The 26,639-nt window shown below is 41.1% G+C and overlaps 1 protein-coding gene across 2 annotated transcripts; it reads right to left on the bottom strand.

Moving 5' to 3' along the window:
- emc2 (ER membrane protein complex subunit 2) lies at nt 1-24,818 on the bottom strand. Of its 2 annotated transcripts, none has more exons than XM_044206707.1 (11): nt 24,662-24,818; nt 23,704-23,817; nt 21,064-21,128; nt 20,014-20,099; nt 18,231-18,288; nt 13,401-13,486; nt 13,060-13,119; nt 9,623-9,704; nt 9,256-9,366; nt 7,418-7,522; nt 1-1,661 (listed from the first exon to the last, which is right to left on the bottom strand). In XM_044206707.1, exons 1-11 carry the CDS (start codon nt 24,699-24,701, stop codon nt 1,575-1,577), a joined length of 894 nt encoding a protein of 297 aa, XP_044062642.1. In that variant the 5' UTR covers nt 24,702-24,818; the 3' UTR covers nt 1-1,574. The 2 variants fall into 2 exon arrangements, with proteins under 2 accessions (XP_044062642.1, XP_044062643.1); XM_044206708.1 differs by lacking the exon at nt 1-1,661 and adding an exon at nt 1,672-7,290.
- Between the last annotated feature and the right edge of the window lie 1,821 nt (nt 24,819-26,639).

Raw genomic sequence — 26,639 nt, 5'->3', positions numbered from 1 at the left:
CTGATTGACAACCTTTATTCCCCTTTTACAAGTTCATAAATGACCTTTGCAAGTACAGCAAAATTTACATAGGCGCTACAACAAAAAGGAATCCCTCTGCTTCAAATCAAACAGCTTTCCCCCTGTAACTCTTCAAAAAAGAGCTTCATTTAGCCTCAGCCCTTTTCCTATAAAAATAACTCAAGTCAGTTTACGCTCAAAAAGCCCCTGGCTTTCATTGGTTCCGCCAGATTGGTGAGGCAAATCAAATGCAGACACATTCATCCACTGACCAAGGCCAGGGAGTATTAAAAACTTGAGAAAACGGCTTTCCACACTCCGGGCTTTGAGCTGGTGACCTCTCTCAATTTAAAAGGCGTCCAAAAAAGACCATAAACTCAACACTCAAGTTTTCCATCAGCCGAAGAGTGAAATTATGAGACAATTGCCACGACTTAATAAACAAAAGGAATGGAAGTAACAGCTGACCCTGCACGGGTGAGTGACAACTTAAGATGATCATTTGGATCAATTCAGATTCACAATTACAGAACCCAGTGAACTGAGTGTACTGCTCTAACAGCAGAGGAAACCAGGGCTGCCTCTCACAGCACTAAGATGTCTTTCTTCCCTGCCTGTCATGAAAGTTCCCAGATTCATGAAAACATTTTTTTTTCTTTCCAACTTGTGGCGTGTTAATTACTGGCAGCGATCTCTGAGGCTCTCTAAACTGAAATGACAGAGGTGTTCTTCAGTGTGCTGAAGTTGGTTCAGCTGCTGTCTGGGGTAATTGAAAGGCAGGATTTCCCAGCTTGAATCACTGGGAAAAGAGGCCTTTTTTTTAATGCCCCTGTTGTTACCACTGCTGCCTTCATAAAGACAAATGTCTCTCATCCTTCTCCAGGATAATTATAGCAGGTTCAAATGTGTCAATAAGTGTCACCGCTGGGGACAACATGACTATTTAGATTCATGGAAATCCAAAAAAAAAAAAAACAACTGACTAACTTTGCTCCATGAAGAAAATTTATTTTCAACTTGGCAATCAGTCCTACTTTTATTACTTAAGACATTTTGATAGATTAGACAAAAAAAAAAAACAAGTTTTATTAGATAAAGATGTTTCATTTACAGATAGTACGTCATAGTAAAAGACCTCAGTACAGACAGCTGGGATCTTTACATTGTCTTTATAAATAGCATTTACTGTACAGCTTGTTTTCTTTCCTGGTCACAGAGTTATAGCCTTAATGTGGATGTGCTAATTAGTGATATCAGTTCAAGGTCAGCATGGGATTGGGATAGTATAATCCAGTCTGGGGGAAATCACAGCTGGGTTAATACTATGTAGAACCTGTTTAAAGTTGGAGTACTTGGAATTTGCTGTTTTAGGTTCCAGATGGGTGAGGAAATCTTTGCACTTGAGGGAAACTAATGTCTTCCATTGTCCACGTCAAGTTAAATCAATTACAGAACCAAACTTGAAAAAGAAAAGAAAAAAAAAAGAAGAAAAAATCAGTTAAAGATCCGGATCTGGTCACATTGCAAGGCTATCTGAGCTGCCATGTTGCTCCAAATGGCTGCATGAGAGACATCTAGGACATGGTGATCTGCATGGACTCCAGCATCTCCTCCACCGCCTTCATGGAGCATTTGTTCTCCTTGGTCCCACGACCGGCCAGCTACATGTCAGAGAAGGAAGGTGAAAGGCAGAGACACAGACAGTGGGACAGAGAAAGAAAGAGAGGAGGGGAGGGGAAAAGAGAACATCAGCTCATTAGGTCTCTCTGCCAACTAAAGCAATGGAGTGCCAAACACATTTGAGCACAGCAAAAACATTCCCATTTGCAAAGCTAGAAGCAAAACTAATCAGAGACAACAGTGGTCATTAGATAGAATTGGTAAACAGGTCACGCAAAGTAAAATAATACCTATAATCGGAGGGTTTTTCCTCAATTGTTGCATAAGTGCCATTTTATTTCTCTCTATGTGTGAGAGCTCCGAGACAGGATGCCCACATGATTAGTCCACTTCCATGGCCTCTAGTACATAACACTCCACTCTAATTTCCACAATGTCCACAGGGTTTCACAGGAAGTGCTGCAAATTATAATCCACAAGCACATCTAAGATTACTCATGCGTACACATAAAGGCACACACTTTTTCTACCCAATTAAACTCTGCAACTGACAAGGCATCCCCTCAAAAAATACCAACGAGAAAGACAACTTCCTTAACCTTGGGCAGGGGACCAGGGATATAATAAAGGGTCAGTCTAATTAACCTCACTTCACCCATATTTATAGATACACATAAATCTTCATGAAATCTTTCTAAAACTATTTAAAAGTATACTTTAGTAAATGTATCAAATTGATGCAAGTTATAGTATATGATGAAGATATGACCTGCTGTTCACTCAGATGCAGGTTTTTGCTCATTTTTTCACACGTTCGATCGTAGTTACTGTATGTTAAAACACACTTTCTGCCAGCTACAATATGACAGAAATAAAGCTACATTAACACTATTATTTATTGTTAATGTACGTAGACTAAAGTAATGTAGACTTTACAGCAATGCTAGCAGCTCTGTGAGGCACAGTGGTGCTTTGAGCTAAACGCTAACATCAGCATGCTAAGCGTTATTTCCCCCCCACCCGTTTTGCTTTTGTTTTTCTTGATGGCAACACATGGTTCATGATGGAGTGTAATGTGTTCATTGAATAAAGTTATGGTTATCAAAACATGATTTGCGGAGAAGCAAATGTTATGAACAAGGGGTTAAATTGCATAGAGTTAAATTGAGTTGCAACCCATCTGTAGATATACGGATTTAAAATATATTTATATTTGTATTATTATAACATTATTGTCAATGTCAATAGTTTTACTAGTGCTGCTAGCGGGACATGCTGAAAATTTGACAGAAAAACCAGTGGAGCTAGCATCCAATCACACGGAAAGTAACGAGCTAGCCAAAGTAACGAGCTAGCCAATCACAGCACAGCAGGGCGGGACTTGACATAAAACGGTTTGAAACATTTACTCTGAAGAACTCTGATTAAGGAAAATAGTGAATATCTCGTGATAAATCTAGAGGACAGGTGTTCAAAATGTACAAATTAAAGCCTCTGTGATTCGTTTAAGACTTCGGAGACTACTAGTGCTTGTATAAAAAAAAATAAAAAAACACTGTGGCAAACAGCAATGAACGCCATTACTCCCCTATGCCATTTTAAAACCTGTGTAAGTAAAATCCCCAGGAGAATTTGCAGCATATTAATCATCATATAAAATCCAGACACAACTTCTGCTGCTGTGTTGAAGCATTGCAGATGTCAGCAGCAACAACAACAACAAAGCTGAACAGCAAAGGACAAGCAGGAGGCAACAGCATTGCAGGGTCCTTTCAATTTACTCATTATGAAAACACCATTACACTGAGTCAAACACAGGCAGGGGATTCTGTTTCAGTGCTGCGTCTGGATCAGAGAGCACATTCTGCATGTCCTCCAAAGTGAGATATGAACCCTTGAGAGTGTGCGCACACTTGATCAGACAGAAGCATAAGCACACACACCCATTGTAAACATAATTTCAATACTTGAAACACACACAGTTGGATAAAGAAATTTAAGTCTTGTACCCTCACAAAGACCATCTTGGCTTTCTTCCAAAACCACACACGGTCCCTTCTATTTATTTGTCCAATAACACAACAGACAACACTCAACCCTATGTACAACATAAAGCAATGTGTTTAATGCTGTGAGGCATTTATTCATTCAACCTTTGGCCCTACAAACAGGAACTAACTGTAGCTTTAACCTAGCCTATACAGTATTTCCATGGCAAATGTTTTTTCCTTCCTCTTTTGCCAAACTCTAACTTAGAGAGGGCAGTTGGCTAAGGTGTGCAATTGGCTACGTAATTTCCCTGTGTGACTCATTCTTCTAGATTTAGGGTGTGTGTGTGTGGTGGGGTAGCTATAATGATCAGTGCATTTCATTGCCTTGCTGCCTAATGCGCCATTACCCCAGGCCTGGTAGTCAATTATCTCCTCAGCCTGAGGTGAGACCACCACATTAACTCCTGCCCTGTTCTACAACAGTAGGAGCAGACCAGACAGCTCCACATCTATTTAGAGCATCTGATAATAGAGTCATGACGTAGTGGGAGCCTGTGGTCCGTGACAGAGGAGCTAATCAGAGAATCTGTTTAGAGAGTTAGGGCAGGAGGGCAGGCCATGTAGGGTTGCTTTGAAGCCCCCTGCACCTGCAACCCACACATCTCCAGGTCTTTTACATGTCAACCGACCCCACCAAGGTAATTATTATTTTTTTTTTTAAATGTGCCCCAGTCAGTCGTGACCTCTCACTGACGTCTGATCCCACTTGCACTCACCTGCCCACCCTTTTCTCTCACTGAAGTATGACAATCACCAGGTACCGGGGCCTAATAAAAGTAGACGACTGACACGAGCAACGCTTTAAAAGGAGCCATCAATCAGCAAGCACAAGCCCACAGCAGCCTGCAGCTGTCTGATGGAGGCCCACACCGCCGCTCCCTTTTAAAGATCTCAGAAGTCATTTAACTGGAGGTGGGGAGCGAAAAAATAAAAAGGAGGCAACCTTACACCTTGTCATTTAACTTGTCTCACACAGCAACCATTAAAAAAACATCTAACTACAAGTGCACATGTGTGTGGTGCCAGGCTTGCATACACATACTGTACATACACACTCACAGCTGAGTTGAAATCCCAGTACAACCTCACTATTACCAGGCAAGTTAAACAAATACAAGAGGTAGTAGACCAGGGCAGAAGCAGAGGGTCGGGTGAAGCTCACATCATGTTCCCTGACAAAGGTGTGACTGACTGAGGTGTCTCATTATCGTCACCAGGGGGTCAAAACTGCATATAGTCAAAATGTTTTAACACTTAAGCTTTGTCCACTGGCCTCTAAGAGTAACTGAAGTATTTCAGTCTGTCATCATAACAACTCAACTGAAACTATTTTCCTCTGGGCCACTACAGCGTAGCCTGCCTATCATAGTGATGCCCATATCAGCTTCCCTGATTTAAATGTAACTTCAGTCTTGTTAATCCATTTAGAGGTGTTAAGATCTTTTTTGTATAACATTTTTCTATAAAATAAAGTGTTAATTGACAACTGAAATCTATGCCCATTAAGCCGTTAGTACAAAGAATCTAGCGAACTGTATATAGTCATATGTAAGGCAGTGTTTGGGCAGCAAATAGCTATTCCATTTGATTCATTACAGCCAACATCACCAAACAGAGATGTGTGTTCCCTGTCTGTGGGTAAACCCTCTCCCACACCTCCTTGGCAATAAAGAAAATATTTAAGCAAGGACAACATGTGCTGCACTACTGGTTATGCTACTGTCAAACCCCTGTAACAAGTTTCAGATGAAGTCCCAAAGTAATGTTATAATAGGTCTGTTTCAAAGCTTGTTTGATGTACTTAACTACAGCCTGGCCACTGCCAATAAGGGATTCATAAGTTTGAAATATAAATATAAAATGTAGTGTTATTAGTGTAATATGTCAACAGAAAAGAAGTTTCATTTACAAACTGTGATAGGATTTTTGACAGGAATGAGAGGGCCATTGTTGTCTCAAACATGTTATCGGCTGTCAGCTCCTTCACCTTGCCCTTCTACTCAGCTTCAGCTGTCCTGTCAAAGCCTGGTGCCCAGACCTTTCCATTTATTTTCTTCAGATATTTGGACACTGCCAAGTTCCCTCCAAATATGATTTTCTTTTTTCACACTTTGTGCCTCTCTCGCGTTTGGGCCTCTGATTTATGATTAAAAAGTTAGCAGTTTGAGATAGTCATCTTGCCCCCAGATCAAAGACTTTCTCAGACAGCAAACTATGGTAAGCAAGCATACTGAGTCATCAAAGGGATGAGTTGTGTGGACTTGACATCAATCGAGACGTTTGACTAATTTTGTTGACCAAACCACCTCTATATTTGTCTATTTATCAGGGTGATTTATATCTGCATACGTATTAACCTAAACAAAATAAGCTGCACCTCTTCACTTATGACAGTTCAGTCCACTTTAACTCAAACCTAAAGGAACAAGTTAAAGCTTAGCGCTCTTCCATGACACTTCTACAAGAGCTCCAAAAGAGAACAGCCATTCACCGTGACGTTACTCACATGCACATTTTTTCCAACAGAGCCTTCATACTTGTCTGAGTGCTCAACATGTGAAATGTGTCTATAAGGCAAGTAGAGCCTTAGTGTGGTGAGATGAGGTCTTTAGAGGCTCAGCGGGGAGCCTCTCTCTCTCTCTCTCTCTCTCAACAGGACCCACACATGCTGAGCAAAGAACCGCTTATTACATGTTTAACTGTGGATGCCAAAATAAGCAACACATATGGCCCGCATGGCAAATAAGACTTCTTCTAAATATGCTTTCATACTTGGGTTGCCATGACAATGGCATAAACCATTTTAATGATACCATTTGAGCAGCTTCTCACTTTTTCCCCTAGTTGCTTTGCGTGCATTGGCGGATACTAATACGGTATGTGAGCACACATGTACACATACACTTCCATCCTTTATCTCCCATGTTTGCCCACTTTCTTACTCTCTGAATGGTAATAGGTCAGAGTCACAACGTATACCTCAAGGGTCCTAAAATTTCCTTCTCACGGATCCTCAAATGGGTTCGTTTGCCCCCGTTAATTAGATTAAATTTCAGGGAAGATCTGGGACGATATCTGAATTTGTTGAATTAATATTAAATTTATAGCTAGTTAAGAAAGACTGCAACTGAAGAAATAACATTAAAATCAGGCTTGTGAATTTGCTGGGGACCTCCTAGATTCAGTTCAAAGGCCCTTCAGGGTCATTGAACCTCACTTTGAGAACCACTGAACTAGACAACTCTCTGCTACGGTCTAGTGTGATTGTTGTCCTCAGAGAATCAGCTTGTGGCTCTGCTCATCTGTGAAGCCAGGGTGTGGAATAAAGTCTTAGACGTTGTGGCCTTAAATCAACACATTAACAGTAAATGTACCCAGACACACCGAAAGACACTAGGGTTGTTATTACAACACTGCAAGTCAAAGACATCCTTCGGGACTGCTGTGCATTCAGGGGTCATTTGGTGGTGGTGAATATTTTTCACATACTATGCAAATGAGGGGATTTCTGGATGTCTGAATATTGTGTGCAAATACCCCATGAAAGCTAAAACACAACAATAGAGTCATAAGATAATATGATTGGTGGTTTTCAGTGTCTGGCGGAATGAAGGGGCATCTGGGAAAAAGGGAAAAGATGTTTTTCAGTATAAGAGGCGAGACAAGAGTAATGAAGATAGTGGCAAGAATAAAATATATAATGAAGCTAGACTATCAAGCCTAATGAAAATCTATATGCGACTCACCTTATAGGCTCTGTTTATTTGAGTGGCAGCCCAAGCAGCGTACTTCATATTGTCCTTCTTCACCTTGGCACTAACTTTTGGACTGGCAGCGATGTGACTTGCAGACTAGAGGAAAAACAGAAAACGGGAAGAAGCAGCAAAGGAGAGAAAAGGGGAAGGGGTGTTCTTATATCAAAACTTGGTGAAACAGCAATAAAAGGGTAATTGAGATGAATGTGCAACCACTCTTACCATCTACCACTCCACTAGTCATTGTGGCAGAATGAAGAGAAAAAACAGACCTTGGCCTGATGACACAGGAGAAATCATTTATGGGGAGGAAAAAGTGAGTGTTTTAATGCTTCATACGTAAATTGTCACTTAACGGGGCCTAATTTCTCCAACACCATCGATTCACGGCGATGAAAGGACCTAGTATGTATTCGAGAAAAAAAAAAAGGAAAAAAAAAAGGCGCGCAGTGAGAGGAGCGCAGTGTGAATCACGGCCTCTGCCTTCCCCAACAGCTCCCCTCCGAACCACAAAGCCCATGTCTTTCCCATGTTCCTGCCATCATCTCCACAAAGCAAACCCCAGAAGGCTTACCCTGCCTGCACTTCAAAGTCCTCCCTACCAGTGCGCTGAAACTTTAACTACACACCAATCAACCTGGCCCTGTTTTTTCTATCAAATGGTTTGGCTTCTGTATTTTTTTAGTAAGCATTTTCTTTATTTCTTTTTTTTTTTTTTAAACTCAAGAGAAACCTTAATTTAGATTATGTCAACCCAGACAGGCTATCCCCAAATAACAGTGTGCACCGTTAGGGAGGGGAATCCTCACGCAAGTGTTGCGAATAGCTAACCCACAACCCAACTGTGGTCGGTGCTACCAGGTCTTCTGTCGAACTGACTCAGATGGTGTGAGATGGTGAAAGTTTCCTGCCCTTTTACTGAACTTCTTGCACCTGTCAAGATCTGGACCACCGAGACTAGCTGACAATCTGCAAAACACACTTAATAAGACAGGTCTGTGACTGATAAAAGAATAAACTCCCACCTTAAGTATCCATTAAAGACCTGAGTGTCAGTGGATGACTTGTCAGGAAACCGTACAGGGCCTGCTCTGTCTCCAGACGAACGTGACAGTTAACAGAAGCAAATGTCTTGGTTTGACCCTGCTCCTCCTGTACTCTGCCTACACCTCTGAGTGGCTTCAGAGGGTGTGGGCTGCTATGAGGTGTTTGGACTACCTGAAGACTCCCAGTGCAGTACAGAAGAAAACACTGGAGCTCTCTGTGTTAGACCTGCTTCCCCCTCCACATTTTATTCCCTGCACTGCTGTGTTTGTGTTTTTATGTCAAATCTCACTTACATATAATACATTGCCACTAGCAGACAACATCCTGTTTAAACAAATATGTAGATGAAAGAACTGTTGGGCCAAGACTACAATCAAGCTGGCACCTGGTTGGATTATTTGCCATGCTTGCAGCAGTTGTACTGCTCTAGCTCTTTTCTTTAACTCCGTGACTACTTTATTTATTTAAGTCATAAACATAAAAAAGTCTCACCAAAGGGGTATTATTACTAAAATAAAGAGCTCCAGAGGGGCAGACTTTTCCGATGCTGGAGTTCACCGTCTGAGTCAGCAGTGAGCTGACCTGTCTGAGAGCCCCTTCTTTTCTCCCCCCAAAAACACACTTAACACACATACAGTACAGTCTTGCTTGACACACTCAGTGGCCAGCCTCAACCTTGACAAACCACACGGTTGCAAAAAAAGGTTGTACTGTTTTTGGTTTTTTCTTTCTCTCCCTCTCTCTTTCTATCCCACTTTCTCTTCATGCAAAGCGGTACTCACCATGTACAGACCAAACAATGCCCTCATGTTTCGGTTGTTCAGCCTCAGCGCCTGGGCAAAATACTTTCTGGACAGCTCCAGGTTTTCCAGCCCCCCCTGAGTGTACTTCACCTGTGTGAGGAGACATTAAACACGGCCAATAAGCTGTGCTAAAGGGCAGCTCAAGCAATGACAGCATGACATCTGAATAAGCAATACATGACAACCCAGTGTAAACACATCTCCTTTCATGAGCCTATATTCCCAATGACGTTAAGAGCGTGTTGGTGTCTCTTGGTGTTACAGAGAGGCACCATTCACAGAGAGCTAACATTTATTCCACAGTTTGCCCCCATGCTTGATGATGGACATCCAGGCGGGTACCTACCTCAGCGTACTGCTCACAGTACAAGTGATTGTGAGGATTGGTCATCATCAGCTCCTCCAGACAAAACGCAGCTTTTCCATAGCTGTGGAAATGACAAGAAAAACAGTGAGTCGATTGATACAGCTGTGGATGTGTCATCCTTTTGCTTGCTTAACTGTGAAGCACAACATATATGCCCAATAAATTTACAGGTATACATTTGAATTGAAAACTACATGGGGTATGGGCAGTTTACATGTGATGAACTTATAGCCTATGTTGTGGAGATCTGTAAAGATACACCACATGACATAAAGTTTGTTTACAGGCTTACAGTAAAAGTTACTCAGTCCAGACAGCTGGCAAAGGTAAAAGCCTATCTAGCGTGGTGATTCTCTCTCCTTTGGGGACACTGAGGATCAATCCTGTTCGTCTGTGTGTTTTTTCAGCCTTTAATGTGTAGTTAACTACCTTCCTGAGGTCAGCACTACAGTAAGAGCTGGCACACTGTGCCTATACTCAGATGAGATCACTTCTCAGCAGCAGACTGCTGAGCTGTTGACCTCACACTAATCTGCTGCCACTCCACTTCTAATACACAGTTTCCCCTTCACAGACCCAGGCCAAGAGGAGCTAAGATAAAGTATATCATTGAACACAGAACCATAAAACGTCTGTACACCTAACAAAATAGAAGCCAACACACACAGACCAAGACCAAGAAGCAGACCCACCAACAGAAAATGGTTGATTCTTTGTAGCTAAGCTTTCACTTCTTGAGCAATGCCATTTTTCATTTTGCTTTGCAAGATGTTTCTGAATGAACCTTATCAGTTAAAAGAAAAACCAAAAGACCACTGCTTGCGTCAACAGGCTTCTACACTGCGATAGATGGGGAGTAATTTCACTTGTGAGAAACGAGGAAAAATGCTAAGATGCAGAGTTTTTGCGGGAACCAAATGTTGCCTGCGACAACATGAAGAACCTATCAGTCTATTTAAAGTCCGCCATGGTAACTAGCTTAAAGATTAACAGCATAGGAGGGAAAGGAAGGTGGGGACACAGAAAGAAAGAAATAAACAGGGGGAAGGGGTTGAGTAGAGGGGGAGATCAGAGGGATTGGAAGGTTGGGGGCTGCTTACAATTACCACTTCCTCTCCATAAAGACTTTCAGATGTGCTCATGCAGTGGCCGTGGCCTACAACAGAGCCCACTCCATCAGCCATCAACCAGAATCTTGTACCAGAGCCAGACCCTTACCTCTTCTACTCTTCCTCTAAGCCATCTAACCCCACTATAACCAAGCTACTCTCTATGGCAGTTCCTAAGATCACTCTTTACCACAGTGCTTGAGTAAAGTTGTAGCCTCCATCATGTGCGAGACTGTAAGATTCGTATTTGTTTCTTTTGGAGGTTTGTAAAACCATCAGCAGTGGCTTTGCCTCATTTCAATACCACATTCTGACTGCATTTAAGACAAAAATGGATTCAGACTGTGCAAAGTATGTTTGAAAAAATGATTACTATTTATCCTGTAATTCTGGATGACCAGTCCAATTTTGTTGAACAGTCTCAGAAGCTGGGTCCGAATGAGAGCCAACAGCAGATTCTGACAGTGGCTCTGTGCAATACTTGCAAACAGACAAAATAATCTCATGACTAAACACCGCTGGCATAAGGATTGTTTTAACAGTGTCAACTCAGAGGCTTAATTACATTTTTAATGTGTTAACACTGATGCCTGCTGCAACCCCTACAATGGCAGTGCAGAGACACACTGTTTATTTTTAGCTCCCAGGGTGTTGCGCAGTGAGGGGAGGAGAGTTTATTTCTCTTCCTCGCTTCTCCATCACCCTCTGTTTTCTCTGGCTGGGGGGAAAGAGAAGTGCCACCACCTTCTCCTGGGAATTTCACAGCAAGTGCTCTGTCTCTCTGCCCCCCTGCTCTATCCCTCTGGAAAAGAGTGGCGATAATGCCGGGCTATCCGGAAGAGGAGGAGGAGGGGAAACAGGGAGGTTGTAACCCAAAATAAAGAAAACAATGAAAAGAAATTGACACGCCTGTAGATAAGGGGCTGTGGGAGTGAATGGTGTGATATTAGAAGTGTTGGGATAAGCTGGGAGATAATCCGCTCACCCTTGGATTTCCTCTGGCTACTACAGCAATAAAGCCTCCCAGACAAAAGCATGAAATATCCAATGAGTATCCTTCTCACCGTGCTACACATTCCTGCTGCCACTGCCCTCGTAACAGAGCAACCAAGCAACCATAGAGTCAGCGTGCCCACATACACACACACAAACACGCACACATATAAAACCATAGTTCAGCTACAGACACTGCTTCAGTAACTTCTGAGCCTCAGACAATTAAGGAGGGATAAAAGGTGGCACAAACAAAATTATTTTTCTCTTACACTGCTCTTGTCTGTCTGGCAATTCTCCTTGGCAACTGAGATATCAGTAGGAGGCCAAGGAGTCTGTCTGCTCTCATATGTAGGAGAGGGGGCTTAAGACTGAAATCCTATTAAACTTCTCTTATGTGACAAACATGGACAGGGCTCCATTCAGACCCCTGGCTGAGTTAGGCATCCCACTGCCTTCCATTGTGGCCATCCAAAGGCCCTCTGGAGATCAAGCCATCAGTCTGATGTGAAGCCCTGTTAAACTGACAGATACACGTCGAACATATGGCTGCCTTACCGGAAACAGATTACTGCTTTCTAAGGCACTTATATATGATAAACATCTGTCATTAAAGGAAGATTTTTTTCAGACAATTGGCAGACAAATGGCTGAATATTTTGCTCATTTCCAGCATTTCCTATCAGTTTTGCATTTCTTTTCTGGTGCTTTTACCTCATTGAGATATTTACCATTTCTCCCTTGTCTTGGTTGTTTTTCAAAGTTGCTGTTTTGAAATCAATGCTCCTGGGTACTTAGATAATACTTGTCATGAAAAAGAGAGCTTATTTTAACCTTTAACTGTGTAAAATCAAGCTTCAGTTTACCCACTACAGCTGGTGGAAATGTTGTTTGAATTGTCCATTGGGGTTATAATTGCAAAGGTGGGTCACAGCATAACCATAAAGAATGTGAGCTTTTGGTTCAAAGCTAAAGTAAATTGAATAGGCAGACAAAAAAAGTACATAATGGAGGAAAATTTGGCCCTCGAGTACCCCTGAATGGATGCATTAACACACATAGGTGACTCAACTTTTTTAAAGCTTGATAACAGCATTTTAATGCAACTTTGAAAAGCACACTTGCCGACCTCTGTTTATGGTGAATAACTTTTGGGGCTAAATTCAAAATTGTCACTGTTGTGTTCTATGCCATTAGGAAGTGAAATGTAAATCATCCTTGGGTTTTAGCTTAACTGATTTTGAAATACGTTATGATGCATATAAAATTTGGAAATACTAAAATCACACTGTTAAGTTATAAAAATGCATTTACTCGTGTTCGTTGATGTAGAGCTCTGACAACTCATGCCACGCTTCTTGGTCCCCAACAAACCTGTAAACCCAAAATGACAATAAATTCTACATCAAGTCATAACAGAAATTTTTAAACAGGGACTGCATTTGTAACATAGTAAAAATGTAAGCATTACCTATTACAATAACAATAATGACAGTCATCCAATTATCAAGGTAGGAGAAAGAGTTTGCTGACATTTTATGCAGAAGTTGTGCCAGCTCAATTGAAAGCAAACTCGGTTTTTAATTAAAATAAAAGCCAGGGGAGGTGGTGACGACGGGGTGCCTGACACCCCCCCCCCTTGTAGAAACACTCACTGCTCTAGATACTCATTGAGCTCCCGGATGGCTTCAGCGCTCTTCCCCTGGGCCTTCAGTATGGAGATCTTGCGCTTCCTTGCTGCCTGTAGAGCAGAGAGTAAACAGGATTAGGAACTGAGCTCCTCGAGTGTTTGTCTGAAGGGGGATGAGAGGATGAGTGAGTGTAAGAGTTGTGAGTTTAAGTGTGTACATTAGTGTCTTTTCAGTGCACCACAATCCTGCTCTAAGTTTTGCTATGAGACTGAATCATTTCTATAAGATGAATCAGCCCTTTGGTGCATTACAACAACAGCCATGAAAATAAAAGTACAAAGGCACAGACACTTTTGCCCCTTAAGCTAATATTGTTAAGTTTATTTGTATAATTACTGGGAAATTTAATTGAATACAAGCCTACTAAGACATAATTGGAGATAGTTAGTGGCCATGTCCAACAGGAGATACACACACATTATGAGTCAATGTTTGGGAGTTGGAATGAGCTCAGTGGCTGAGATAAAGTGGTGAGTCATCCCCTAACCAAGTGGGGAAAATGGCACACTCCCCCAAACCCCAACGCCTGTCTTCCTGCCGGCACGGCACGCATCTAACGCTGCACCAGCCCAACTTACATCAGCTGAAAATTGCTTTCCGCTTCGTTTTGATGTTGAAGTGACCTTAAGGTGGATTAGATTCTCATCAATCTGAATTAGAAAGCATTACTCCTGCTGCTCCGACTTTTCCAAATGTTTTACTCCCACCAACCCTCCTCCTCCTTCTTTTGGTAGTAAGTGAAAATCTTAACAGGAGGCTGCCGCTCCATTAGAAGTGCACTGCCCTGCCACAGCCTATTTTTATATGGACTGGCACTTGATTGAGAGGGGCTTCCTCTCCTGCACTCATAACCAAAGCCATTGAGGGCTGTTTATGAGTTATGTCTGGGGGGTTGTAACTTTGGGCCTCTTCAGACACTGCTATCACAAGACATCCACTTATCCATCAGTCTGGGACAGGGACCTGCAGAGACACTGCAGTCTCAACTGACAAGCAATATTTTAGCCTCTCAGGAAAAAAGCATACAGGCAACAGGACAATATCTTGATAAAACAAAGAAGGATTCTAACATCATCAGTACGGATTTCTACCTACACCACAATGTATCTTATTCCCAAACACACTGTTCACATCTGTAGAAGTGTGGATTTTTGTTATCAGGGTGGTCTAAAGGCAACTTGAGAAAAAATTATTAAAATATAGTATGAAGTTATCAAGCAACAAGGAGCAGTGAAGGTCCACCCATTATTTCCTCTTTTATGTACTCTGACTATAAAACAAAGATCACAGCACTTTACACCAGTGCATTTCACCAGAACTTGATGCTATGTGAGATTCAGGAATTTATACTCACTTCAGACTAAATTACAAGCATGTGGGATCTTTCCTCATCCAATACCCAAAAAGGGAAGCAGAAAAAAATTAAACAAACACTAAAGCGATGTTGAATGTGGATTTTTGCACTTGTGCGCTCCCGCCATGACCACACCCACCACTCTTCACTCCCAGCTTTTTTTTTTCTTTCCCAGATAAAGAACCACTTGGGGCTCAAAGGAACATATGGAAGTTGGTAGCCCAGAGAGTCACACAGCACTTTATTAAACGAGACGCAATTCCAAACCACTCCTCTCTCTCCTCCTTTCTCTAACTAATGATCCAGAAAACCTGGCAGTGGGTCTGATCCCTCTGTTGTCATGATTCTTTTTTAATTAGCGCTCTGAGGAGACCTTAGGAGTGAGGACTGGATTATTTACATCACCCCTGGCTCTTTGCTACGACCTACCGCAACCTTCCTCTGTAATAAGAAACATCACAACAAGAGTGGCACACCTAGCACACTGTGCATACTACAAAAAGGGAAGAGAAAGAGCGAAAGACAAGTTAAGACACATATTAATGCTTCATGATGCTGTTAAAGGTTTGTTTACATCTGTACATAGCAGCAATGGAGGCATATATTTTCAATTATGATCAGTTATGAAACAGAATGTTATTTTTTTTATCTATAAGTGAAACTCTTCTATTAATATTGTGAATATACTTCACATTTATGTGGTCAAAAAAATCTGAATTGGGGCTTTAAATTTCAGAAGATTTGACCCACACAAATCAAATCTTGTCCTACAATGAATCTGTAATTGCATATGATTGTGGGTCAACCTCAGGAGTCGTCTATGTGACCTCAGTGGCTTATTTAAGAAATACTAGCTTTTTATATTGAACAATTAGGGTGAAATGAGAGCATTGGAATTCAATATTAATGTAATCACTGAGTCAACTCAATGTTAAAAAAATTATAAATTGGTCCATCCATGTATGCAAATGTTGTGGGCACTGCATAATCTAAAATACTCACAAGAAGAAATAAAAAGGTGGAAGAAAATGCATTTACGCACACAGACAAGAATTTTGCCAGATCATTGCTGTAGGTATTGGAACATAGCAAGCAATGGAAGGGCTAAGAGTTTGAAACATTTTTTGGACACCGCCATGGCAAAAAAACCTTGAGCAATTTTTGTTGATTCAACAATTTTGGTTAATGGGTACCACATCTATTCCACAGCCTGTAATTACAACAGCTCAGTTTCCAATCTCTGCTTCGCATGCTGGGATGCCTCGCAAGTCTTCCTTGTGGTCGCCAATTTTCCGCCATTTCTCAGGCCCATCCCCTGCCTGATTCTTAGGAGCATGTTGGAGAACATGTAGGGAGGAGATAGCCCTCATTAAGACAGGTGACCTAAACAATGTCATATCATCGCTCCACCCTCAGGCACTACACCCAAGTCATTCAGGACAAGGATTGTGGGAAAAAGGTTTAAGGTTAACATCCCAGGGACAGAGGACCTATTTGTCTATATTGTTCCATTCCCGGCCCCAGGTTTGACTGACAGCCTATGCTCGCTAGGGTGGCAGTATCCAGCATGCAGAGACCAGGAAGCTGACCATTCCCTTTCCGAGGATGTCCCTCGAATCCCCAGAAGATCTGTGCCATGTCGGGAGGTGCCCTGGGATTCACTGAAATTACAACTCCCATTGTCCAAACAGTGGATAAATGTGAAGCAATTTGTTGCAGATGACGCCAATTACTTAAACATACATTTGCTGGAGCAACACCCATTTTGTATATGAAAATGACAGTGTTACAAGAAAATAACGTGACTTGTGGCTTTTACTTCAATCTTGTGTTGGACAGCATGACCGGGACTAAATCTTTTCAAAATATTCACTGCAACCATCCCAGTGTTATTTCCTTGTCAGACATGGCATAGATCAGCATAAATTAGGAAAGTAGACTATCACACAAATGTTTTGCTAGTTATTTGTGTTTTTAGTGTCGCCAGAGATGCATAAGCCATGAGACTTAGAAATTACCTACCTTCCCTAGCCCCTATGATTGTATAGTTTGTTTTAATAAGCTTTGGCGATGTTGCATTGTATGCAGTCATGCCAATAAAGCCACTTGAATTAAATTTGTAATTAAGTCGGTTGGCAATCCTTCAGTTGTTTGTTCTGTGGCATTTGTTTTAGGCAGCATCAGCATTTTTGATAGCATCCAGTAAGTATGGACGCTATCAAAGAGAATAACAGGCAAATTGTAATTGTACTTCAGCCCTCCCAGACTATATTTTGAGCACAAATGCAGTTTCACAACTCATGCACACTTTTGTTGTGAAATTCAGCCTATCCCTTGCCTTAAAAATAAGTACATCCCATGACCCGACCACTCTTTTAAATTGAAATATAACTGAGGGGAGCTGCCTATGAAAACAGTCCTGTCCCTTGTTTTAAAGGCTGACTTGCCAATCTGGCTTGCAAACTTCCAACAGCAACAAAAGTGTAAAATAAACAGAGATGGTCTTAACAAAGTGAAGGTGGGAGTGAGACATGGTGTGAGGCAGCAGCTGTGGCTAGATAAAGAGGTAAGGATTATTGTTTTTTTTTTCAGGAAGGCTTCTATTGGTTTAAAGCAGATAACCGACAATGTGACGAATCTTCGCATGGCATCCGAAGCACAAATGTCTATGCTGTGTCTGTAGCACTGAGAGAAAATGTTTTAATACATCTAAAGCAATCCATATGTTAGCATGGCACAGGAACCTTGTTGAACATCTTTGGGGTGAGGGGTATAGCCAAAATAAATAAGGTCATGGTTTCGTTTGAAAACCCTTTAAAAGATTTATTTTCTTGCATGGCCACATGTTCTTATGGAAACAATTAACAGCAGGTACATTATGCTTTGGGTTGGTGGTGTGGGATTGGCAGAACACTGGCTAGAAATGCTTCTGCAAGTAATTTCACAGAGATGAATAGTAAATTGAGAGGAGAAGATAGCAAGAAGAGAGCTTCAGAGAAGTAAGGGCTCGTCTGTATTAACAGCATAACACACAGCAGACTTTGCACCTGAAGCTAGTAGACAGCAATAGAGATGGTGGGACAGGAGTTCAGCCCTGTTCACTCAGGGTGGGGGTCTGAAAGGTCCAGTAAATCACCATCTTCAAAGGCCAGACCTTTATTTACGCTTTACTTCCACCAAACATGTCTGCCACTGACTAAGACCATGAATCACCCCCCACCCACCCAGCCAGCCCCCTCCCTTGTGTGGGTGATAGGCTGATCAGCACTGTGGTTGAGGTCAGAGAGGCCAAGGGGAGTTTAACTTCGCAAACTCACACTGCTAACACCAAAGTCCCTCGGCAGATTTAAAAGCCCTCCAAAAAGCTGAGACCACAAAGTGAAGCAAAGTAGAACACTAAGAAGAGGGATTTTCCCCCTTTCCCTGATTCTCAGTCTTACCGTATTGGTGGGGTCGTCTTGGAGAATGGCATCATAGTGCTTGTTGGCCTCGTCGTACCTTCAGATAGAGAGAAAAGAATACAAATTTGTTTTTGAACCAATCCCAGTCCTCAGTCGGGTAAAATTAGGTGGTGGGGAAATCAAACAGAGTTCAAGGTAATCAAGTTTCTGTATACAGTGTGGCAGGTTCCTATGATTACAGTGAGGCTGTACAGAAATCAGTGGTGATCTAAAGGAAGAAATAAACACTCATTTAAGTTTAGGTTGTTGGTCACACAGCCGACATTGTTAGAGGCTTATATCACTTCACAATGAGTCATGAAATCAATACAAACAAAGCACACTGTTTTGAAGATTGAATTTTCATTTGATTGTATCCAGTTTGATTCACCTTTAAACAAAATTAAATTGCTGCTTTTACATCTGTCCAGATCCAAAGCTAAGTTGTTGGTTCAGTTGTCTGTCTCTTGGCCCATACATAATACCACAATACACACACATATGAACCTGATAAGTAACAATGTCCAACACAGCGTGCCTCAAACTGTTGGACTGAGCCCACATGATTCTGTTTAAAAGGAGAAATTTATGAGCTGTAAATATCAAATCATACGGTAAAAAAATCTGGGAATAGGAGGCATGTGCACTTCACTTGTCATGTCAAATCAGGCGCTAAAGGATGATTTTAGAACTTTTTTTCCTGTTAGGGGCAATCTGCAACGCTGACGTTTTAGCAGCCAAAGGCGGGGATCAGTGATCAGAAACTGTCCCGCCCACAGCCTGCAACAGACAGAAGCAACTCTGGTTCCCATTAGCACTGAGAAGCCCCACTTCCAGCACTGCTGCTTCCCTCACATTCACTTTATTACTCAGCCACACTTTGGGAGATTTCAGATGGCACCAGGCGAGCACTCACAAGCTACTTTGATTTGCTTTATTTATTTAGGATCCGTGTGTGTGTGTGCATGTGTGGAGGGGAAGGGCCTTGCTGTTTGAAGCTGTGTCATTCAAGTATAGCGCTGTCTGCTGCCAATTAGATCCCAGTGTGCCGTTTATTTAATCTGACAGCGCTGAAGCAATCACTCTCAATTATCACATAAACTCTGACATAACTGATAAACCAGCAATGGTGATCCGGGTGGGAAATGTGAGCGAGGTAGTAAACAGACTGAATTACCCTTACTTCAGCTCAGTACAGACTGACATACTCCCTGTTCTTTCTTGCTCCATTTTGTTTTTATAAACTGCAGATTCAAAAATAAAACACTGAGAAAGGGAGAGACACAAAGTTGAGATTAAGGTGACAAGTCAATATTTACAGGGCCAAGACATTATTCCATCCTGTTTTGGAGAAAGCATGAAAATAAGGAGGGCAAAGGGAGAGAAAAATACAGAGAGAGATGAGGAGTAATAAAATGTAATAAAATAAGGAAACAATGGAGGAATAGAAACCAGAGAAGATTGAGGGACCCCCTGAATAACAGTGGGATTCAACCACTTCCTTCCCGGGAATCCCTAACTCTGGCTAAAAGGTCACAGGACTACCCAGTGCTGAACCTTTCCTCTCTCCGTTCCCCTCTTCTCCAAACGAATGCTGGGTGATCCAACATAAACACAACCTACCCCACACACATACTATACTTACACACACCCAGACCACTGTACCACTTAGGATCTGCTAACAGTTTCTCGCCCCCAAGCCACCCAAAGTACCATACATAACAGCGAGGCTGAGCTTGTTTTGCCTCCTCTGCCTCTGGAGCTTTTGGTACCCGATGCTTACCTTTCCAAAGCTTCCAGCCTCATGCCCGATAATCGCTTCACTCTGTGGCTATCTGGAAACTGCTTCCTCAGTTCCTGTAGACAGGTCTGCAAGGATGTGGGCAGAGGAGAGAGACCAATTATAGTTGGCTGTAACTAAACTTTGTTACACTCTTCCTCTCACACACATACTGTACCTCTACAGATACAAACCACCTGTCTTGAAAATGTCAGATTTTGCCTATGTTTCACCTAAACAAACGTAACACATTGATATAAAAACAGACAGCCAAAAAGCCAATTTCACAGTCTTAGATAAATTACGAATTACTACTGTATGTTAAGACTACGATGCTTGCTACTATTAAAAGAAGAGCGAGGATGCTCTCTGCCACTTCCTCCTCTACACAGAGCTTGAATTTGTTTGATCACACAGTAGTGAAAGAGGTGAGGAATGGTTATAAGCATATTTAGCATTATCCTGAATGCAGTGTGACCTGAATCGTTTGCACTATCCATCAGCTGAAGTCTGGTCCTTCTGCTTTTTTAAAAAGTCTGGCAGCGGGGCTGAAAGGATAGCCAACAACTAATTCCAATGACTGAGTTCTCTCTTTTCTGTATTCAATGAGTCATTCTTTTTGCCAAGAGAGTCGTTTCATCCATACTGATTGGAGATTAACCATTTCAATTACCATGATCTCTTGTCTTTTTTTTATCCCATGCAGATCTGACCATTTTCAGAGCTATGAATATTGCAACGTGAACTCAGAAACATCACATTAAGCTTTAGGATGGCAAATAAATCCTGAGGGAAAAAGCAGTTGAACTCCATAAATGATGGCCAAGTTCAGCTAACACTTGAAGGATGCTTCTCCACTCATTTACTACACCCTCTAATTCCAACTCTCAGCAAATTGTTTTTCCAAAGTACAGACAGAGTAATACCATTTGGCCAAATAAAAATCAGATTTTCACATTTGGCAGAGGGGTTGCTGCAAAGTAGGAATGGCTGTGAGAGAGTGAAGGATGGCTTTTGAAGCTGGGTGTGTGAGGAAGAGCGGTAAAAACTTACCAGAGCCAAGTCATCCCGACTGCAGTCCAGCGCTGCGATCATCACCTGCTCATAAATAATCCATACTGGGCAGAAGAGACACAGACAAAGCAGACGGTGTTAACGCCCTTTCCATTCCACTGTCTGGTGTAACATGAAAAAATGATATATTGAACTGTACACTTGACGTCCCAGCAGCTGCACATCATGTTTTTTACTCACACAAACAAGCTTCCATGATGTGATTCAACAGCTTAAGACTTCATTCAAAGAACTTTCCCATTTCATTTCATCTGTAATGCTACATTTACGATTTTCTGTATGGAATAAATGGAAGATAATGTTGCTTGTTAAAAACCATACACTAATTTAAAACTTGGACAGGACTACAATAATAATAATAATAATCATAAATGCAGGAACATTTCAAGTACACGCCCTTGTGTGAAGCTTTACAGTCATGTTATTCATTTCCCACAGTGAGTTGGCAATAAATTACTAATTTAATTTCAGTAATAATGTTACATTTGAGGATATTAAGTGTAACATTATCAAGGAAAATAAGTTCTTAAGTTTGTTAGTAGAACTATCTGAAAATTACCCTACACTCCCAACCACAATTCATTTTCCTCATTATTAGATGTCTTCCACACACTTTGTACTAGTATAACCGAGACATGGAAAAGGTGAAATAAAAAAAACACATTGCAAACATTGTTAAAAACACTGTTAATGCTTTGTGCTGAACTAACATCTCTGTACATGCCACACTGTTTCTCATCCCTCACTCTGACTTCCGCACATGTATGCAGCTTGCACTTTTAATATATATGTGCTAGATAAAGACAATGTCTTGTTAATGTGACATAGTAATGTGATATGTGTATCGATATGTACATTATGTTGTAGAGTGGTTGTAGTTGGTCATAGACAATTGTACTAATATCAGACATCTCTGCTTTGTCCACTTTCTACTCCATGACGCTTACTGAGATTCCTTTTGTGTAGAGACCTTATGGTTGGATATGGTCAAACACATGTTTTCTTTAGCTACATAAAACCAATCTCGAGCAAGTCTGAAAATGTCAGCACTGTTATATTTATATACTTGGAGAGCAAGGCATGTTGAGCACCATCATTAACAGGCACAACCATTCCTTTAAAATGTTTCACTTGGTGGTTAGCTATAAAAGAAAATCTTGTTTTTTCATTCGGTCAACTGTAACATTATAACATACTGACTAATAGCCTGGCTACAGAAGCCAATTAATGGAATTAATACAACATGTTAGACAGACAGCTTTGACAAGTAAACTGGGCATGTTCAGCCAAATGAACACCCCCTGTTAATTGAAAAGAATAATAAAATCCAACTCCACCCAAAAACTGTCGGGTTATGCCAAAACAAACAAATGCCTCTAGCTTGACTTTAATGATTCCAACTCTTGTTTTGATAATTGCCATCTCATTTCACAGCCAATTTAAGAGCTGGTTTCAATAAAACCATGGCCTGTTAAGTGTTTATCCACCACTTTTGAGGACGGTATGAATCATGATGACTAGGGAAAAGGGAGAGTTTTATGGGGTAATGCAGCAGGACAGTACTGTTATAAAAGGAAACCATGACCTTTGATATGTTTATGGTAGGTCACTGCAGCTTCAAAAATAAAATCTTAAAGACATCAACAGCGTACTGTACTCAGTGCATTACTAGGCAACGGACTATTGCACATTTCACACCATTACAATTACTGCCTTGTTAACTATATCCCTGCTTACAGTATGTCTGGAATATAGTCATCTTCCAAAGGTGTTTTCTGCTTTTACTGATCATCTACTTGTTTATTTTTTGTGAAGTTGTCTACTCATCATTTAGATAACCAAACCAAGAGATATAAAAACGTTAACCTGTTTCCATTCATGCTTTTCCAAGTTTTTCCAAGTTAAGTATTTTACCTTTCCCCCTCAAAATCTCCTAAATATCTGTTTAATGTAAGCGATCGTGTATTTCTGGATTTGGCTCTTCAGCCATGACTGCATCTATCTGTGTTTTCCACATCACAGGAAACCTAAGATCCTGTTCCGAAATGTATCCAAAAGAAAAATATATACCACAAGAGAAGAGAGAAAAAATCTAGGCAGCAGAAAATCGCCCACTTAGATCAATCATATCTCACACAGTTGTACAGATGAACCCACAGTCAATAACATTAGCCTGACTGTTTTTACAGAGGGACATTCAGTGGTTTTCGATGCTACAAAGCAGAAGATCCTCATTTAAAAACCTTTTTTTTTTTAAACTTTGAACAGACCTGTAGGCCATACTCATCCCTTACTTCTACGTTATGATGTGAGAGCTGCTACGAGGAAATGGTGACAAACTGTCCATTGTGTTATTACCAAAACAGTAACGTGTTTCCCCTGCTAACGTGAGTTTGTAATAAAGGCCACAATTTTCTCTACTTCAGTGCATTTACAGTCACCTGTTTTAATGTTATAAAACAAACTGAAGACTGGTGTAGACTTAATCTCATTTCTAATGGTCAATCTGAAACAATGCACCTCATAGTCTATGTTGACAAACTCCTCTGTGTGTATGCTTGTTAAAACGTTCTCTGGAATGATGTAAAAGCATGTACTGGTTTATTTAGACACACTTACTGTCATCTCCCAGTTTAGATGCATGTTCACTGATGAGCTCTTCACCAACATCCACAATTTGTTCACTATTTCTGCAGTTATCTTCTCTCCATTTACGCAGCTTGTCTCTCATCTCTGTGGACAAAGTTGTTAAATGATAAGGACAGTCGGGATCTGTATCAACAACAGTTTCCAACATAATGTATCAAGCCTGGTCCATTAATTCCGGGACTTTGAAAGAACGTTAAACGATTTGGGATCTGAGTGTGAAATATATGACATATAAAGCTTCAATGTAATGTGTAGTAACGTTTTTCAGTAATTTTACGTCATCTCAACTGATGTGTATGATGGGACTAAAGTTACTGGGGCTATTCAGACACCCCAAAAGTGTCAATCAATACATTTAGTTCAAATTATCGGATTATCAGAACATAAGTAGAACTTTTAAACACTACGGTTATGTTTGTGCTACTAGTACACTGGCAAATGCACAAAATGGCACTAACATTACTATTGCATTATTATTACTGCGTTATATGTGCTTTGTAGAACTAGAAATAACGTTATATTACGACGTAGCTATAGCTAATGTTAAACTAAACCAAGATTGTCTAGCCGTGACTGGCTAACATGCTACAGATGATAGGTGGTTGTCTGAAAACAGACAGACATCGCTTACTGCTTTAGATTAAACGCGACTTTAGCACCATCAACAACTAAGTTACAAATGACGGCTATTGAGCTGGTATGGGTGTAACGTTACTGTATGGATGAACCCGATAAGTTAGCTAACCATGCTATCTAGCATTAGCTAACAGCTTTACACGCTGACTAATTAGCTCGTACATTCAAACTGGGACAACGGAGACTATCCCCATGCTCTTGCACAACAAAAACACCAAGAATGAGAATATGAACACCGAATGCCTTCGTCTAAACGACACATGAGGAGCATCTACTTTATCTTTTGTCTTACCTTCCCAACCCACATCGTACATTTCTGATACCGACGCCATCTTTTCTCTTTTGACAACATACACCGTGTCAACGTCATGGACTTGCCAGCTGTGGGCGTGCCTGAGGTTGATAATAATAATAATAAGAAGAAGAAGAAGCAGAAGAAGAAGCAGCAGAAGAAGAAGCAGCAGAAGAAGCAGCAGAAGCAGAAGCAGAAGCAGAAGCAGAAGCAGAAGAAGAAGCAGGAGCAGGAGCAGCAGCAGCAGCAGAAGAAGCAGAAGAAGAAGAACGTCGTAATTATTTTAATAATGTAATAATCATTATTATTATTGATGAACATGGTATCTTGTTTTATAATGTTATGAGATGTGATATGATTTTATAAAACTTACATATTCACATCAACAGAATCACTTAGTTTTGTTCATGTCCATTCAGGTTGAGTTGACTGGTCATTTTGACTTTCAAACCCAGATTGTACGTTCTGGCTCAGGCACAGGCCAAATGTGATTCCAGTATACTGTAAACCTACATTTGCATACCCACTGCATTGTTCAGCAGTCAGCAGCATGCATCATGATGGTTAGCAGGCTACAGCAGACATTTACAATCCAGATGATGTCGTTCTCATGCTCCATTTCCATTTTTATATAATTCCCAGACTAAGTATTGGGTAGGACAGTCAGCTGAGCCTAGAATCAGTTTCCTCCGAAAATATAAAATGTGCTTTCCAAGCACAGTTACCATTTTATCCTGATTTCCCTCAGGAGCCTCTGTGAATCTCATCCCCTCCCTGTGTATGCTTGCTTACACACTTCTCTCTTACCACATTACACACTTGTTGATGTGGGCTCAGCACAAACTTGCTTACAGAGACATTTTAGAGATCTGATGTCATATCCAGTGCTGCTCACTGCAAATAGCCTACTGTTATGCATACTTTGTCAATGTTCTATTGTAAAGGGCAACAAGGAGATTTTTTTTTCTAAAGGACACTGATATTGTAAAACAGCCTAGCATCATCAGTAATGGGCAAGTGCAAGTGCACAAGGGAACGATGAAATGTCATCATCTCTGTCAGGGAAACAAATAATAACACTGTGTACAGTTTAAGTTACGCTCAGTTTTGGCGATCTGTGCACTTGTAATTTTCAAGTCTGCACATGGCAGTCAGTTGATATGTGGTTGGGATTTTGCTGGAACACAAAATACCAAAGAAACCACATTAAAACAATGATACACTGTCCTTTGGGTTAGAGGGCTTTCCCCTGTCTGCCATGGTGCCACTGAAGGCCAGGGCCCTAACGGTGACCTGCAATAAACACCATGCAGCGGGAGTGACTCTCGGGATTTCAGGACATGATGGTAAAATCGCTCTGTGAACAAGCTGTCTATAACTTTGAGATGCAGCTGGATGTGGTGGTGGTGAAAAAAGCCTCTTGACATAAGGCGCCTGTTTAACTTGGAGCAGCTCTCTTGTACAGAAATGTCACAATATGGGAGATCAATTGCAGCCATCTGAAAACCCAAATTGTACTACTTGACTGGTGCTTACGTAGGTTTCCATGCTCTGGAAGCCCCCACATATGGCACACAGGACAAGCATATATATATTTTCCTTTTCAGTCTCCATGTATGAAAAAAAAAAGAAATATTCCAGTAGAAACACTTCACAGGCATTATATTTTGATTTCTGACAGAAGCAATCAGAGCTGGCAATCTCTAAAATGAACAGTTATGGACTAAAAATTGAGGTAAGGTTGAGGTGCTCTCTGTGGTTTTGAAATAGTTCCTGTTCCATCTAGATTTCTTTTTCACTGGTGTTGTACAGTGAGTTGCGGAAAATGAAGACAGATGCAATTAGCAACAATGTTTGGACTCAGCCTTCTGGAGCTGGCGGCACCGTGTTTACTTTGAAATCTGATTAGGTCCCCTGTCTGACCAAGTTGCTTTCACCTCACCGCGAATAACTTTGTACAGATGACTTCAGCACGCTT

The sequence above is a fragment of the Siniperca chuatsi genome, linkage group LG9 (genome assembly GCF_020085105.1).
Source record: "Siniperca chuatsi isolate FFG_IHB_CAS linkage group LG9, ASM2008510v1, whole genome shotgun sequence".
Taxonomy (NCBI): Eukaryota; Metazoa; Chordata; class Actinopteri; order Centrarchiformes; family Sinipercidae; genus Siniperca; species Siniperca chuatsi.
This window is presented reverse-complemented; position numbering and strand designations above follow the sequence as displayed.